This window comes from Musca autumnalis, unplaced genomic scaffold (genome assembly GCF_047663935.1).
Source record: "Musca autumnalis isolate F117 unplaced genomic scaffold, ASM4766393v1 scaffold_5, whole genome shotgun sequence".
Classification (NCBI taxonomy): Eukaryota; Metazoa; Arthropoda; class Insecta; order Diptera; family Muscidae; genus Musca; species Musca autumnalis.
In genome coordinates, this window is record NW_027412088.1 from 154,402,521 (window position 1) to 154,419,625 (window position 17,105).

At 37.6% G+C, this 17,105-nt stretch overlaps 2 protein-coding genes across 5 annotated transcripts in view; one reads left to right on the top strand and one right to left on the bottom strand.

Annotated features, from left to right (window-relative positions):
• The window catches only part of LOC141405459 (sodium-dependent nutrient amino acid transporter 1-like), a 71,194-nt gene extending 62,551 nt beyond the window's left edge, over positions 1 to 8,643 (top strand). For 2 of the 4 annotated variants that reach the window (XM_073989801.1, XM_073989802.1), the window contains exons 4-8: positions 2,478 to 2,781; positions 2,851 to 3,121; positions 3,227 to 3,697; positions 7,770 to 8,046; positions 8,112 to 8,643. In XM_073989801.1, coding sequence (XP_073845902.1) covers positions 2,478 to 2,781; positions 2,851 to 3,121; positions 3,227 to 3,697; positions 7,770 to 8,046; positions 8,112 to 8,356 — 1,568 coding nt within the window. In that variant the 3' untranslated portion in view covers positions 8,357 to 8,643. The remainder of the gene's footprint in view (positions 1 to 2,477; positions 2,782 to 2,850; positions 3,122 to 3,226; positions 3,698 to 7,769; positions 8,047 to 8,111) is intronic. The other 2 variants (XM_073989799.1, XM_073989800.1) reach the window with 1 other exon arrangement.
• Pgls (6-phosphogluconolactonase) lies at positions 8,438 to 16,100 on the bottom strand. Its single transcript, XM_073989803.1, has 3 exons — positions 15,668 to 16,100; positions 12,057 to 12,547; positions 8,438 to 11,999 (listed from the first exon to the last, which is right to left on the bottom strand). The coding sequence occupies exons 1-3, from the start codon at positions 15,783 to 15,785 to the stop codon at positions 11,895 to 11,897; spliced, it is 714 nt and encodes a 237-aa protein (XP_073845904.1). The 5' UTR covers positions 15,786 to 16,100; the 3' UTR covers positions 8,438 to 11,894.
• Between the last annotated feature and the right edge of the window lie 1,005 nt (positions 16,101 to 17,105).

The window sequence follows — 17,105 nt, forward strand, 5'->3', positions numbered from 1 at the left end:
CCACCCCCAATCACGGCGAAGAATGCCAGCTCGAAGGCAAACATGAGTCATTTTAGTCCAATTAAGATCCGGACGATACAAACGCCTCAATTCATATTGATACCAAATACATGCCCTGAATGTGGATTGGAACCTTACCAAACACACTGAACAGCACTTAAACGAAAAATGTAAGGTTTTATGGGGAACGAGTTGCCCAATATAGTCCATCTCCTAAGGAGTGAACCGATATATAGACCGTTTCAGAACTTGATCTGTGTTTGGAAGAAATATTAATACGAACAAAGTTCGGACGAAATCGATTACTCTTTTCGAGAATATAATGTACTTAAAAAATACAGTATATAACTAATTAAGTTACAATTTCTAAGTTTATCTTGCAGACAAGCCTAAAGCTTCGCGGGACTTGTAAATTGTAAAATGTGAATGTATTCAAAACATTGTCAATTTATGACAGTGTCTTAGTTGTATACACGCAATCTTCAAAACAAAAACAAATCGAAATATTTACTTTATCTTGCCCCGCAAGTAAAAACTATCGCGTGCAAACAGTCGCGGAAGTCACCTTAAGGTGACCTCAGTTGTGAAGAAATTAACCACGCCCGCGTGTCATCTTGGAAGTCACTCCAGCGATACTTCTTGAAGATCATTACCTCGATAGTTCTTGGAATTAAAAAAAAAAATATTTTTTTTATTTTTTTCTATTTTTTTTTATATTTTTATTTTTTATGTTTTTTAAGTACGCTCTTTTAGAGAATTTTTACTTTGGAATTTCCGCCACAATAATTTTGTCATTTTAAAAATGTGATGTTGTTTTGTTGCCTGGCTTGGGAAGCGACAGTGCAAAGCGAGTATGCTTACTACTGCAGGTGGTGCTCATATAATCGTCGCTAGAAAAATGTTCTATATTTGCTCAAATGTATTGGATTATTAAATAAATGTAAACAATCGCCTTGTAAGTCACTCAGAAGTCTCTCCCAAGTTTCGACATACGCGATAAAAGGTGAACATAACAAGGCTATAGAAATTGTTTGTGTAATTCACCAACGATCTTCCTTGGCGTGTCTCCGGACTGACGTCTTAGGCGAGAGAGTGAGAAACTCACTTCCAAATGGTGGTAGGGGCACGCCCTTTCTTTGCGTTCGGTTCGTGTGTGTGAATTACTGAAAAACTTCGTAACCAGCGATAACGGTCTGTTCGGCACTGCTTTAGAGCGTGATATCAGGTTGGGCGCCATCGTGGTCCTATGGTTTATTCAGGGATGGTACGTATGAAAGGTTTTTTTTTTTTTGTTTCCGCGCGTCAAAATGTTGTTAATGTCGAAAACGTCATATGTATATCTGTACAAAATTTAATAAACGTCGTAATTAATTCCTATGCACAGGTGCTTACCCACTTATGCTGCTTGCGCTAACCCAGATTCGATAGACAAAAAGATTATTTGTGTGAGTAAAGTTTGACCCATTGATCTCTATGGGTGTGAGCTTTCTGGAAGAAATGTCCGTAGGGTTCTGAGGTATCAACCCTGTCGAACACGACATATTCAGGTATGTGATGGAAAACGATTCGACTCGTTTTGCCATAAATCGAAATCGTATATCTCCAATTTTTGGTGAATATTTTAATGAAATTGAAAATGGATTTTAAAAATATTATTCAAATAAGGGGCGTTTGAGAAGCAAAACTATATATACATATATCATCAACGGCACTCCGATTATATACCATTCCGATTCTGCAAATCGAGTCGATTCGGTTTTCATCACGAACCCGATAATTTCTTTTCCTCTTTTGTTTCGGGCTTGAAACAGACATACCCCATTATTATATGTCATCTTTTGTTATAGTTTGTATTTTCCGAACAATTTTATAGCGTTCCTGTTAAATTAAAGTAAGAAGTTATCATTAAATTTCAATGAGGACCTTCTTGGCATTAACTTTTTATGTGAAAATTCAATTTTTAAGACCGACATGTCGGTTTATTTTGCGATTTCAAATCCATCCAACAGTAAAAGAAAACATATAATAATGGGCCATAGTCGATTGCCTTGTTGATGGTATATTCACAACCATCGACATATTAGTTTGAAGAACAAAACCAACCAGATTTATTATGTACGAGTATTGTTTGAAATCTTCGGGGTCGCAAGCATTAATAAAAACCGATTCGGAGAAAATAATAGTTCAATCTAGTTGACTTTCCTAAAGATATTTAATTGTTCCCTGTTCTTTTAAAATATAGCTTATAAATGAAAGTGAGAATTTTCCCACAAGGGAGGTAACTATTTATTGGGCTGAACAATTTTAACACTTTGCACTGTTTCGATATTGCAACACCTTCTCAATGTTTAATGTACATTATTATATACAATAGCATTCACTCACCTTTCAACTTGACCTTCATGTTCAATTCCATTCCAACACTTTGCTTTGTTTGTTATTAACACCTTACTTGCATTAACAAATTCTTCTTCAAGGTATTGGCTTTGGGCAGGCTTTCATGGTTTATCTTTTAGCCACATATTATGAATCGATATGTGCCATAATTGGTTATTATTTAGTGGAATCATTTCGTAATCCCCTACCCTGGGCCTATTGTCGCCCAGAGTGGGAAACGAATTGCATTGATTCGGCACCCGCATCACAAGAAGATCAAAATACCAGATTGGGAAACACTTGGTTAATGGTTATGGGTCAACAAAATATTACAACTAATTTGGGAAGAATGGATACAATAACAACTTCGAATCGTACAATATCGAGTTCGGAATTATTTTTTGTGTAAGCTTATAGCGTATTGAGGTGTATTGATAACTAATTTCATGGAAAATTTCTTTCCTAATACCTTAGCAATGAAGTTCTGCGTGAGAAACCGAATATCAATGATGGCATTGGTTTACCCAATTGGGAGCTGGTCTTAGGTCTGTTCGTTTCCTGGCTTTGTGTATTCCTCATCATCTTTAAAGGTGTCAAGAGTTCCGGAAAAGCATCATACTTCTTGGCCATATTCCCATACATAGTTATGGCTGTTCTATTGGTTAGAGCTGTTACCCTGCCTGGATCTTTGGATGGCATTATTTACTTTATAAAACCGGATTGGAGTAAAATTTTAGATCCAAAGGTAAGTTCATAAGATTTATGAACATATATTGGACACATACAACGGGATATTTTACGTCATGATAAATGTTAAAAATTACTTTAACCTAAATATTTTCCGTTTCAGGTCTGGTATGCTGCAGTAACCCAGTGTTTCTACTCACTTTCAGTGTGCTTCGGTAATATTATTATGTATGCTTCGTATAATAAATTCGGACATAATGTCCATCGTGATGCCACCATTGTAACTGGATTGGATACTTGTACCTCATTGCTGGCTGGTTTTACAATCTTTGGGATTTTGGGTCATTTGGCACATGAAATCGGTACAGATGATATTGGAAGTGTGGTCAAAGGTGGAGCCGGTTTAGCATTCATTTCATATCCTGATGCCATTGCCAAATTCCAAAGTTTACCTCAGATATTTTCGGTACTATTTTTCCTGATGTTATTTGTCTTGGGCATTGGTTCCAACATTGCCATGACATCCTGCACTGTGACAGCTATTCGTGATTTCTTTCCCAAAATTAAACAGTGGCAGTGTGCTTTGGGTATTGCTATATTTAGCTTTTGTATTGGATTAGCCTATGTGACACCGGTAAGAATGAGAAATCTTTTGATGTATTATTGACAAAAAATCAATAATATGTTGTACCTATATGTAGACTCGATATTGACATCACTTTTATTTTATCTGCCAGATGGCAACTCTATTTTCACATATATTCTTTATTCCTTATTCTTTAGCAGTTAGTTCATAGTTTACTCTGGTATCTTGCACATCACAATCCTTCTTAATGAAATAGACTGAATTAAATTCAAACTCCAGGCTTTGAGTATTTAATATTGGTGTCAGGAGTGGGATAGTCCCTATGAACCAGGAGCAGATGAATGCAGTTTTTGCTTCCTTGGCGGATGCAATTCGTACGACTGTGCAAACACCGCGGCCGCAGGCTGTGACGTCAGAAGACATAAATACAACAAGACCACCACGGTTTGCAATAAGCGAATACAAAAGCGCAGATGGCTCAACGGTTAGACTATTTTGACAGATTCGATTGAGCGTTGAAATTCTGCAAGATTGCGCAAGAAGATTATCATAATTATGCGTGGTGAGCTAAATACGGTTCTCAAACTTCTAATTAGTCCCAAGAAACCAGAAGAAATGAAATATGAAGAAATCAAAACAACATTGATAAATCATTTCGACGGGAATCGTTGTCAAATTTTAAACTCGCTTGAAGCAAGCTGCGGCTTCGTGTGACTATGGGGCATTCCTGGATAGGATGCTTATTGAGCAGATGATATTTGGAGTCGAATTCCGCAATATTTGTGACGAGATTATTGCTAAGAACAATTTTGCGGAGGCATATGAGTGTGCCACGGCAAAGGAGTTAACTCAAGTATCAACGAGTGTAGTAAATACAGGTGAGAATATTACTACAGAACCAACATGCAAATTGGGATTTATACCTGTATAGACGAAAAATGGTGTGAAGCAGAAGGCGAATAAAACTACAGAGGTGAGATGTTATGGTTGCGGTGGTCGACACGTAAGGAAGGATTGCAAATTCAAGAACGCAAAGTGTTCTTCATGCGGCGAGGTAGGCCACATAAGTAAAGTGTGCAAGCCAAATACAAAACAGATAGAGGATTCGTTGTCGTCAGATGAAGGTGAGGAGGCACAAACGTCTCAGGTTGCAACAGTCAGAACAAAAGGGCCATTCGATCGGAAAATGGTCACAATGAAAATAGACGGCCAGGAAGTGGATATGGAACTTAATACGGGTGCTCCATGCAGTATTATTAAAGTGCAATTAATCAAAGCAAGATGCTACGCCAAAATTTGCAAGACCCCGAGAAATTTTATTCGCATTACGGGATGCGTATGCCAAAGAAATAGATGCTAAGATTGCAGCGGGATTCTACGAAAGAGTAGAGTATTCAGAATGGGCATCTACTAAAAATGTAGTAACGAAGAAGAATGGAGGTATACGTATTACGGGTAACTATAAACCAACCGTAAATCCGCAAATTGTAATAGACGAACACCCTATTCCGAAAGCGGAGGATATTTTCAATAGGATGAAGGGCTCAACGGCGTTTACCCATTTGGATATTACTGACGCGAATTCACACTTGGTCCTTGACGAGGAATTTGCCCATGTCCTGACGCTGAATACTCCAACACATGGACTGATACTTCCAACTCTGGCAGTTTATGGATCCGCCAACATTCCGGCCATTTGACAAAGAACGATGGAAATGGCTATACATGGCATTCCTAATATTCTTAATTTTTCGACGATATTCTGGCGTTTGCAACAGATGTTGATGAACTTTTGAAAGTTCTTGAGACTGCATTATCCAAGTTAAAGGAATTTGGATTTAAGTTAAACAAAAGGAAGTGCGTATTTGTGACGTCATCGATTGAATTTCTAGGTTACGAAATCGACGCCAAAAAAATTCATAAATCCAACAAACACATTGAAGCGATTATGCATGCGGCAAAAACAAGCACGTTAGAGGAGTTACAATTATTTTTAGGAAAGGCGTCGTATTATTCGAATTTCATACCAATCCCTATCTACGCTAGAGAAGCCAATACGGGACGTTTTGAAAAAAGGAGCTTTCTATTGGAATAAAATTACAGATGCGGCATATACCAAAATTAATTGTCGATATCGCCGCAAGTGCTAATACCGTACGATTCAGCATTGCCTCTTCTACTTGCTACGGACGCCAGTAAAACGGGGCTGGGAGTTGTTCTGTTGCATCGTCTTTCTAATGGAGAAAAACGTCCAATTGCTTATGCGAGCCGCACCATGAATGCGACGGATCAACGATATTCGCAAATCGATAAAGAGGCGCTGGCCATAGTGTGGGCCGTCCAAAAGTACCTGTATGCCCGTCATTGGACTCTGATTACTGACCACAAACCGCTGGTACAAATTCTACATTCGAATAAGACGCTCTCTGTTTTATGCATATCCCGTATGGCAAACTACGCTGATTTCCTTTCTAATTTTGATTTTAAAGTGGTCAACAAAACTTTGAAAGAAAACATTAACGCCGATTATTAGTGTCGAGTGACTCCAACCAACAGAGTGAACAAGCTCAGTTTTGATCAGGCCACAGATAATGACCTTTATGAATTCGACAGTTTCGTGATTCGTCAAATTAATCAATTACCAGTAACTGCTGAACGATTTGCGCTGGAAACAAGAAAGAAAGGGGACAGTGTTTGTCAAAAGCTGATTACAAATCACCAGAAATGAACTACAAAGTATCGTCAGGGTGTTTAATGTTTGAAACCGAATTGTGATCCCTCCTAGATTTCGGGGCGACCAAGTCAATGACCGCAGCTGCAACGATTACATTGCTGGATGAAGTGTTTGCTACGAAGTACCATTAATAGTAGTTTCCGATAATGGAACGAATTTTTCTTCGGCTGAATTCAAAAAGTTTATACAAAGAATTGGTGTTAAATATCACAAATTTACTGCTCCCTACCACCCCGCAACTAACGGCCAAGCAGAGCGAAGTGTCCAAACGGTGAAGAATGCATTGAAGGCTATGTGTACAACGAAAATTGCATTGAAGGAGAATCTAAACGAATTCCTGAGACAGTACAGGAATGCACCTCATTCGACAACAGGGCAGTCTCCAGCACAGTTGTTCTTAGGACGCCAGCTACGAACACGTCTAGATCTAGTGCGGCCAGAACAAATCAATAGTAAAGTAACGGCCAAGCAGAACATGAAGAGCAGCTTTAAATACAGGGAATTGGAAAATGATTAAATTGTGTACTTTCTTTCCGGAACTCCACGCAGAAGTAAATGCCATAAAGGCAAAGTGACTAAACGGTTGGGAGATGTCCACTATCAAATTCTGTTCCAGGGGAAGTATTATAGAAGACATATTGATCAACTCCGTGGTACGGACCACAATGATATTGGTACTTGCAGTCGTCGCGCACCAGTCAACAGTAAGGAAAACTCTGCGAATCGTTCAAATAGCACCGGAGCTGGTTCGAGCATAATCACCGACGAACGAAAAGAATCTGTAATCGAACAACTACATAACTCAGAGATTGAACTGGAGCAGACCGAACACTTTTCAACTCCCTCGGTTTCAACACAGGCATATGAGGATACTCAAGCTTCTTCGACATCCACTCTGTTTCTAGAATTCCCAGAACCATCATCAACTGCTACAAATGTCGACGAACGGGGACAAGGATTGCGGCGCCCAACAAGGGTTCGAAGACCCAGGGTCCTATTCTCTCCTTAGAGGGGAAAGATGTTGTATATGTAGACTCGATATTGACATCACTTTTATTTTTATCTGCCAGATGGCAACTCTATTTTCAAATACATTCCTTATTCTTTCTTCTTGTTTCTTCGAAAATATTTACTGCAACTGAAAATAACTGGTTGCTGAAAAATAGCCGGTTCGTCAACTGAGTTTCGCAATTTCAGTTGAAGGTTGCCATACAAAAGTAATTTTGACAACTGGCAACTCCACTCAACGATAATTGCTATCGATAATCGACCCCTTATTCTGGTATCATGTACATTACAATCCTTCTTAATGAAATATACTGAAATAAATTAAAACTCCAGGCTTTGAGTATTTAATATAATAAAAACATTTTATTGTTGTTGTAGGGTGGCCAATTTATTTTGACTTTGGTCGATTATTTTGGAGCTTCCATGATTGCCTTGGTTTTGGGTATTGCCGAATTGTATGTCCTCGGTTGGGTTTATGGTGTGGATCGTTTGTGCAGGGATGCTGAATTTATGATGGGTCGCAAGGTGGGGCCTTATTGGCGTTGGTGTTGGTCTGTCATAACCCCCTTGATTATGACCGCTATTTTGGTATATTTCCTATCCACCTATACCCCGTTGACCTATAACAACGTGACATATCCTAATTGGGCCTATGGTAAGATGACAAGGTAATTTTTTCCATAGAAAATAAATAAAAGTGTTCCTTTTTGTAATTTTTAGCAATTGGCTGGACCATTACTTGTTTTGGTGTTATGCAAGTACCCATTTGGATTGTAGTAGCTGTCGTTCGTGCCCCCGGCTCCTCGTTGTCGGAAAAATTGAGAAATGCCTTTAAGCCCAAACACGATTGGGGTCCCTCAGATCCTCTGTTACGTGAACAGTACAACAAATTAATTGCCAATGAAGCGATAGCCAGTCAAGATTTAGGCTGTTGGGGTTTCATTAAGAAAAATATTTTTGGCTGAGCCAGTAGTATCTGCAAATAGTATTATATAATAAACTATAGTTATAGATTAATTTTTTTATTAATTTAATTTTCTTTTGTAAAAAAAGATTTATTATCGCCTTACACAACAACAACACACCGATTTAAGAACATGTAACTTGCCAAATGTACTTAAAAAAGTAGAAACACCGTGATTTTTTATAAATTAATTTATGTTTGTATCTTTGTACTATGTATATGTAAATGCTAATAAGAATAGACGTAATTTATATATAAAAACAACAACAATAAATGTTTTGTAATATATTTTATAATGTGGTTTTGCTATGTCTATAAATGATTATTTACCTGCATTTTTTGATAGGAACATAGTGCTTTGACACCCAAGGGAGTTGCCATTCTACTACTGGGCGCATCTTCCCGAGTGGCGAATGGGAAGGGGATTTCTGTTATGTGTGGAGCCGGAACTTACCAAAGACAACCGAAGTCGGACCTGGCTCCGAGCGTCGCTTAAACCTTGGTGGTATTCAGACCCGATCAAAAATGGATCGGTGTAGTTCCCTTAAACAATTAACAAAGATTTGTAGGAAAAATAAGAGGAATAAAGTTACCAGTACAGCGGCAAGCCATGTGTCGTCGATCAAGAGGTTGTAAACCGGCTTTTTTAAGTATGGATGCACCCTGCAGCTGTGCCTGTTACACGTGCATCAAATTTAATCGCAAAAATATGACCCGGAAGATTCAATGGAACACGAACCACAACCAGTGTACGGTTGACAGGGCCGTAGCTAAGGGGTGGGGACGACCGGACCCTTAAAACTATCCATGATAGTGTAGAGAGACAAAGTGGGAAACTCCTCGAGCAGGTGGACAGGCTTGTCCCGGACGAGTAGAATGGGAACATATTCCCGGAGGAATCAAATGTCGTTCGTTGTTGTTACATAATCTGATTCTAACTGATGAAGAGCTGAACACCATGGTAATCTCGCCCAAGTTTGCTAACGAAGAGAGTATGAATCTTGATGCTCAACCGGAGGCAGGTCCAACTCCGACTAGTGAATCTGAGGATGGACCTGCCCGAATAGCATCAGATACGAAACACTATAAACGTGCTGTGTGGTATCTCTGCAAGTTCGTAGGACGAGATGTGAACATGCATTTGAAGAGGGAGATCTACTTCATCGGGAGTAATCTGAGGTTCGTAAGGAAATTCCTCCCGAACCAAGTAATTACTCAATCCGGAGACTCTAAGGAGAACCCGGTGACGAGCAAAATGGTAGAGTCGGCGAAAAAAACACTGCCTCAACCAAAGCCAAAAGGAACTAAAAAAAACTATTTAATCCAACCAACTGGTCAAGGGATCTGACTCAAAGCCCGATTCTACTCCAAAAGGCAAAGGCCCATTCGCGGTTAGTCGAACATCAACCTCATATGCTGACGCCATTGAACATAACCCCAAGGAGAAAAAATCAAGTACAGAGAAGTAGGTCAAGGGCTCAAGAAACCATACACCAGACCGGCCCCAGTTGCAAACGATGTCGACCTTCGGGTGGCAATCATCGAAAGAGCTGACCGTGACGAGAGAATTAGCAAAAGTCACTGGTTACTACTGGTTAAAACCGGTATTCGGACAGCCATTGTCTCTGCGATTTAAAATCAGGGTGATCGTCAGTTTAGCAGTGCTTCCCTTCAAAAGGATGTCAAAGTCATTCGGATATGTTCTGAGACACACTTCACCTAGTGAATCTTATGTTTGGTTTACATTCGGCGTCTTTTCGTGATTTCGAAGGCGTTTCGTGATTTCGCGCGGAATCAAGCAAAAATTATCATGATTTCGCATACAAAAATGAAATCATCTCATTTCGTGATTTCAGCGAAATCAACATCGAAATCACAGTACACATGATATACAACCCAGTTTGTGACTGAAAAAGTACCAAAAGTTGCAACACTTTTCACGTATCACAATAAACAAGGTAGATGGTCAATTGCTGCAACAAAAAATTTTAGAATCAAAATTTTTAAACAATGTGAAAAAAATATTAGATTACTTTGTTACAACGCTATTTTTCATTGCGTTCTCGTACTTTTTTAATGGTAATGTTAGAAAAAAGAGCGAAATGTCTAAAATTGCTTCCCCATACAAATTTCTTAAAAAATACGGGAACGAAAAAAATACGGAAATTGCAAAAACTGCAGCAAATCAACGTATCAGCTATCGTATTTAGATGATAATCAACATGTTGCTAGTTTCTACTATGCCAAAATTGTATGACAGAAAACAGGAGAATAGGGTGTTATTCGGCGCTATTTTTGTTTAAAGAGAAGTGTAAGTACGGGAACGGGTTCTATACACAATGAATACGATATATAGATAGCTTTACGATAATTTTCGAAATAAAGTTGTAAAGTTCTATATTGTCGTATATTTTTGATGACTAATTTAATTGAAAAAAAATTCAATGAAAATTCATTTTCGATCAGCTGCGCGTATGCATCTACCTTGATCATTGTGATATGTATGAAATCAACAAAAAAATAAGTGTAAACACCGGGATGTATTTCAGGATTTCGTGAAATCCAGTGGATTTTAGAGCGCAAGTATAAACTTGGCATTAGCCACAAGAAAATTGTAAAATGTACGAATAAATGGGGGAAGGAAATGTGTGAAGTGTGTCTCAGAACATACCCGATTAACTGACTAAACAATAAATCGCGTGATTTTCTTGTACAAACGGTAAATGGTTTTGGTGAGCTTTGGGAATAGACTGAGTCTGCAGTCTCTTTAAATGAGATACCTTACAAAATGCTGTTTCCACCGTGGTCAAAGAACTCTTTCTGAAAATGCTGGAGCTCCAAAATCCAGATATCCATACATACGGCAGGACCATCAGTCAAACTCCCTGTAAGAACGGAGGAATGCTTGTTAGGCTGACAGTTAGTTATCTCGGGGAAGGATACCTTAGAGAGCGTGTTGGAAATATTCACGAACGCACAAGTACATAATTGTTAAGATGGCGGCCCCTGGCCGGAGATATAAGAAACTATACTTGTGCCGTTTTCACACATTATTGGTTGCATTTTGCGAAGTGATTTTCAATCATCCGACTCTGTTAAATTTATCACTTTTAGGGACATTATTATATGTTTTCTTTTACTATTGGATGGATATAAACCGCAAAATAAAAATATATATTTCATATTTAAAGTTAATGCCAAGAAGGCTCTTCGTGAAATTAATGCTCACTTTTAACTTAATGTTAGGCGGCACGCTATAAATCTGTTCGGGAAATCCAAACTTTAACAAAGGAATACTTATAATAATGGTGGATATTATTATATACATTAAATTGAGAAACACCTTACGTGTAAAAGTTGCTAAGGCGCTGAGGCAACATTATTAATATTGTAAATTTAGTACCTTGACCTCTCATAGCATATCTTACTTAACCTTTTGATATTTTATATAAAATATACCATTTTATTGTAAATTTAAAAAATATATAAAAAAGTCGTATTGTACCTTCTTAATAAATTGGATAGTTAATAAATCAATTCTACTTCACATATTTTCCTGCAGCTTCATCTAAAATGCAAATAAGATCACCATTAGTTGGTTTGACCAGGCCAGCTGGTAAAGGTTCCTTATCCACAAAAACTCGCTAAAAACAAACAATGTTGAGAATACACATAAATTGTATACCGATAATTATATTTACCTTCACCATATCCGCTTTACCTTCTCCACACATAGCAAAAATACAACAGGATGCATTATTAATAAGAGGTAATGTCATAGTTACACGTTTCGGTGGAGGTTTTGGTGAGTCGTCAATGGCAGCAATTAATTTGTGATTTTCTTCGAGCAATTTGTGTCCAGGGAACAGCGAACATGTGTGACCATCTGGGCCCATGCCCAAAAGTAATAAATCGAAACGTGGCACCACCGCTTGTTCCATATCGAATTCATGGAGAATTTTCTTTTCATAATCATGAGCACATTCTTCCACTGTACCGCTAAGATCTATCCATATGAATTGTTCTTCTTTGAGAGCTGTTTTGGGTATCAGTGTGGATTTGTAAACACCATATGTTGAATCGCCATCACTGTCAGCAACAAAACGTTCATCACAGAAGAATAATTGCCATTTACTTAAATCAACTTTCATCGATTGAATGGCAGTGCTTAAATAGTTGGCCAAGGAACCACCTGTAATAGCATAGAATAGAGGGAATGATAAGTTATGAACGTTACTTTCACAAAATTGAAAAAATATTGGCTTATTTTGAAGTATAGGTAGTATAGAACATGGTACAATAATGTAATGATTGTACCATGCTATAGAATATGCCGCAAAAAAATTCAAGTCGATCGGGGCAAAACTGGCTGAGATATGATCATTGGGTGCAAACGTTGGTATGCACACCCGCCTTGGACTCAGAAGGTCTGCTGTACGATTCCCAGGCCAAGCAACATCAAATTTTCAACGGTGTCAAAATACCCCTCAGTAATTTTGGCGACATTTCCTGAGTATTTCAGCTATGTAAAACTTCTCTACAGGTGGTGTCTTAAGACACGCCGTTCGGACTCGGCGATAAACAGTAGGTCCCATATCATTGAGCTAATATGAATCGGGCACTCATTGATATGAGAGAAATCTCCCTTGTCCCTTCTGGGATGTTTGCGGATCAATTATAATGATCATTGGAAGGGAACCATTTAATGTGATTTGTATGTAGCATAGAAACTTTAAACAAGTTTTTCTCGAAATTGTTTTTTAGAAGTCGGTACCAACGATAGCTCGAAAATGAATTAACCGATATTCATATTGTTTGTTTAGCTTATTTAATACATAGAAAGCTTGTCTTTAAGCGAGACAGATTTTTTTTTACCGATTTTTTTACAAAAAACGGTCAATTTTTTCGTTAGAATCTAAATTTTAATTTTAGAATAACTTTTTTTAATTATTTTCGCTTAAAGACAAGATTATTAGATTCTCAAAACGTTTACAAAAATATAAGAAGCTATCGTTGGCACCGCAAAACGCTTTAAAAAAGTGTTTCGCAGGTAGCCATTTACTACAAGACAAAAAGTAGTATAAGATGTGGGTTTTCATAGAAATATAAAAAAGGGTCTACGTGTGAAAAAATACAAAAGCTTGATCGCTATTTGAACATCGTAAGAATTTGAAAACTAAAACTACAAATTTATTTTAGTCAATCTGCAATTCTACATATACAATGTTCTGACGTCGATTGATTTATGTTCGGAAACGACACGAGCAATCGGACATGGATCTTCAAACGCAACAAAGGCTAAATCAATACTGAATTCCCAAAATATGACAAATAACTACACAGCATGACCTCACTCTTCACACACAATAATTGATCTTACTATCTAACATCACTGCAACTCAATACCACAGCTATACATACAACAGTCCTTGCCAAAATCATCCCTGATCCTGAAGCTCAATTGCGGAAATGTAATATTTCATGCTGATATATATAATCCTCATAGCAACAATCTAGGAGACTATATTAAGATCTGTGTGCAAGTTCCTCACAGACCCAGAAGGAAACTAAATGTTTGTATATCTTCCCTTCTTCATACTTTTGATAACTTTATCGGAACGGAGGTTCTCAGCTAGAAGCCAGAAATGTATATACACGGCTAGTAAGCATTCCCCAAGGTTATCAACCCTTTATTTTAGATATTTTCAATGGGGATAATCGTATGTAAGTCTTTTACAATAGTTTCATTTACATTGGTTTAAGTACAAAGATGAAACGTTAAGCTACTCAGAGTCAGGCCACACTCCCCTACAGACTAAATCTGGCGATTGTCTACAGATTGATGAAAAGACCAACCTATAATACATTACATGCGGAAATTGAGTGATATTGTGAACATGCCTTAAAACTATGTCAAATGGTTCATGTAATACAGTGTTTATTATATTAAACAAATAATTAAATGGACTATCCGCAATTACAATTACTTTTCCTTTGCACTTTTTATACCCTCCACCATAGGATGGGGGTATATTAAGTTTGTCACTACGTTTGTAACTACTCGAAATAATCATTTTAGACCCCACAAAGTATATATATTCTTGATCAGCGTGCAATTCTACATCGATATAGCCATGTCCGTCCGTCTGTCCGTCTGTCCGTCTGTGGAAATCACTCTAGCGTCCGAACGGATTGACGTAGGTTGATGAAATTTTGGGAAAATATGTTATTTTTACGTAGGACTTTTGGTATTGAAAGCGGGCTATGTAGGTCCACGCGTTGGTATAGCCCCCATACAAAATGACGCGTGACGCGTCGTCGTTTTAAGGAATTTTTAAGATATTTGGCCCATTTGACCACCGAATTGGTTGTAGTTTGGTACTTTGTGTCTCCAGAGGCCAGAAAACATTCCTACCAAAGTTGGGTTATATAGGTCCACGTTTTGCTATAGCCCCCATATAAGGCCCCATATAAAGTACGCGTCATTTTAATATATTTTGAATGTATTAGACCCATTTGACCACAGAATTGGTTGTAATTTGGTATTTTGTGTCTTCAGGGGCCAGAAAACATTCCTACCAAAGTTGGGTTATATAGGTCCACGTTTTGGTATAGCCCCCATATAAGGCCCCATATAAAGTACGCGTCATTTGAATATATTTTGAATATATTAGACACATTTGACCGAAGAATCGGTTGTAACTTTGTATTTTGTGTTTCCAGAGGCTAAGAAACATTTCTACCATAAAATGTTTATATAGGTCCACGTGTTGATATAGCCCCCATAATACAATATCTCCCGATTTTCGATATTTTGAACGTTTTAGCCTCATTATTACACCGAGATGGCTGAAATTTGATATTTAGTCTTCTATAGGCGTATAAAACTTTCCCCCAGAAATTTTTAGGTATAGGTCCACGCCATCGTATAGCCCCCATAGAACGGTACCTTCCGCATTTCGGTATTTTGAAGGTTGTGGCCACATTAATCCACCGAAATGGCTGAAGTTTGTGGTGGAGGGTATAAAAAGTTCGGCACGGCCGAACATAACGCTTTTCTTACTTGTTAAATCTCCTCTTTGAATTACTTAACTGTTTCTCCACAATGGAATGGAAGCTTAATATAGCCAGTTCTCACGAAGAATGTGCACCAGTCAATTTAAGTCTTAAATCTCGAATATTGATTTCTTCCTAGTATAAAGTACTTGCATTTAAATACCTTAAACTGCGTATTCTTTCCATTCCTATATCCTAGGGTAAGTGCATCATACGATACGATTGTGTCAAGGTCAAGTGTAATTCGTGATCTTACCTGAAAGGCCCACTCTAAAAACTCCTCTTGTTTTTACCGCCTCTTCAGCACGCTCTTCGATTTCTTCCTTCAACTTCTCAATAACAGCAGCTTCATTTTTAACAACAACGATATTCATAATTTAATGGAGTGATTTTGATTTCAATGAACGAATTGACAAAATGTGCAATTTTTTAGCCGGTTATGTTATGAGTTTCATTAATCAAAGACGTCAAAATATTATGAATGTACAAAATGCATTTGTGCCAATTTGTAGATGGCGCTTAAAATCTACTGAAAAAACGCATTTTTGTCAGGTACTCAGAAAAAATATGAGCTCTGTTCCTTTACGTGCAAAAATCTTCAGGTTTTACTAATTCTTACTTGAAAAGCGTTCCTTTACTTCTGACACCAGAGGCTGGATTCTTGTTCTACGAAAATTTGAAATGAAAAATAATTGCTTTATAAATTTTTTCATTTGACATTTATTTCCTTTATAAAACTTTTCATTTCAAATGTTCATACAACAAGTGCTCTGTTCCAGAACCTGCAAGAAGCTAGTAGTTTTTACTACAATAACTTTTCTTCCTTTATGATATAGTACGTTTATATAAGCCTGTTCCAGAACCTGCAAGAAGCTACTAATTTTTCTACGATAACAATTTTTCTTTTATGATATCAAAAAAAAATAGTAAAAATTTGTAGATTCTTGCAGTACTGGAACATACCATATATAACCGGATTTAACAAACCCACTGGATTTCAAATGTCAATTCCATTGCCTATATATCAAATAAATCCTCATAAAGAAGGTTAACCCTGCAAAAGGCTATAATATAAATATGGCCTTATTGAAGAAAATAGTAAAAACTAGTAGATTCTTGCAGTACTGGAACAGACCAATGAATTGAGTCCCCTGCAGTTTACAACTTTTACTACTTTTGACGATTTTACCATCTTCAAAATAAAGGAACAGACCATGGTGGAATCAGAAGGTGTTACATCAAATCATACCAGACGTTTACATTTTGTATGTGTTTTTATTCACAATAATGAATTTTGACAACTAGTGTGATAACCAGCTGTTTTTGCCGCTGCACCTGTATTATTGTGCCATGGAACAGACCATGGTGGAACAGAAAACGAAGCCGACCTCCTTTTTCGACTCGCTCGCTCAGTTCATACAGTAGCCAATCGGCGGCGGCGCGCCTGCTATTTTACCGACTGGCGGCTAATTTTGGCATATTTTGTAGTACAAAATTTGCCGTACAGAACAGTGGGGTTTTGAGAGATCGTGGGGTGGAAATACTCTTGATATTGTTGTTGTACTAGACAAGAATCCAAACATTTTATTGCTTTTAAAATTTTAAAGGAACAAATGGTGGCAGTTGGATTTATACAGGTCAATTATCTCAGTCAGCATGGACTAAAACGCGATTCTAGAAATGTCTCTAAAATG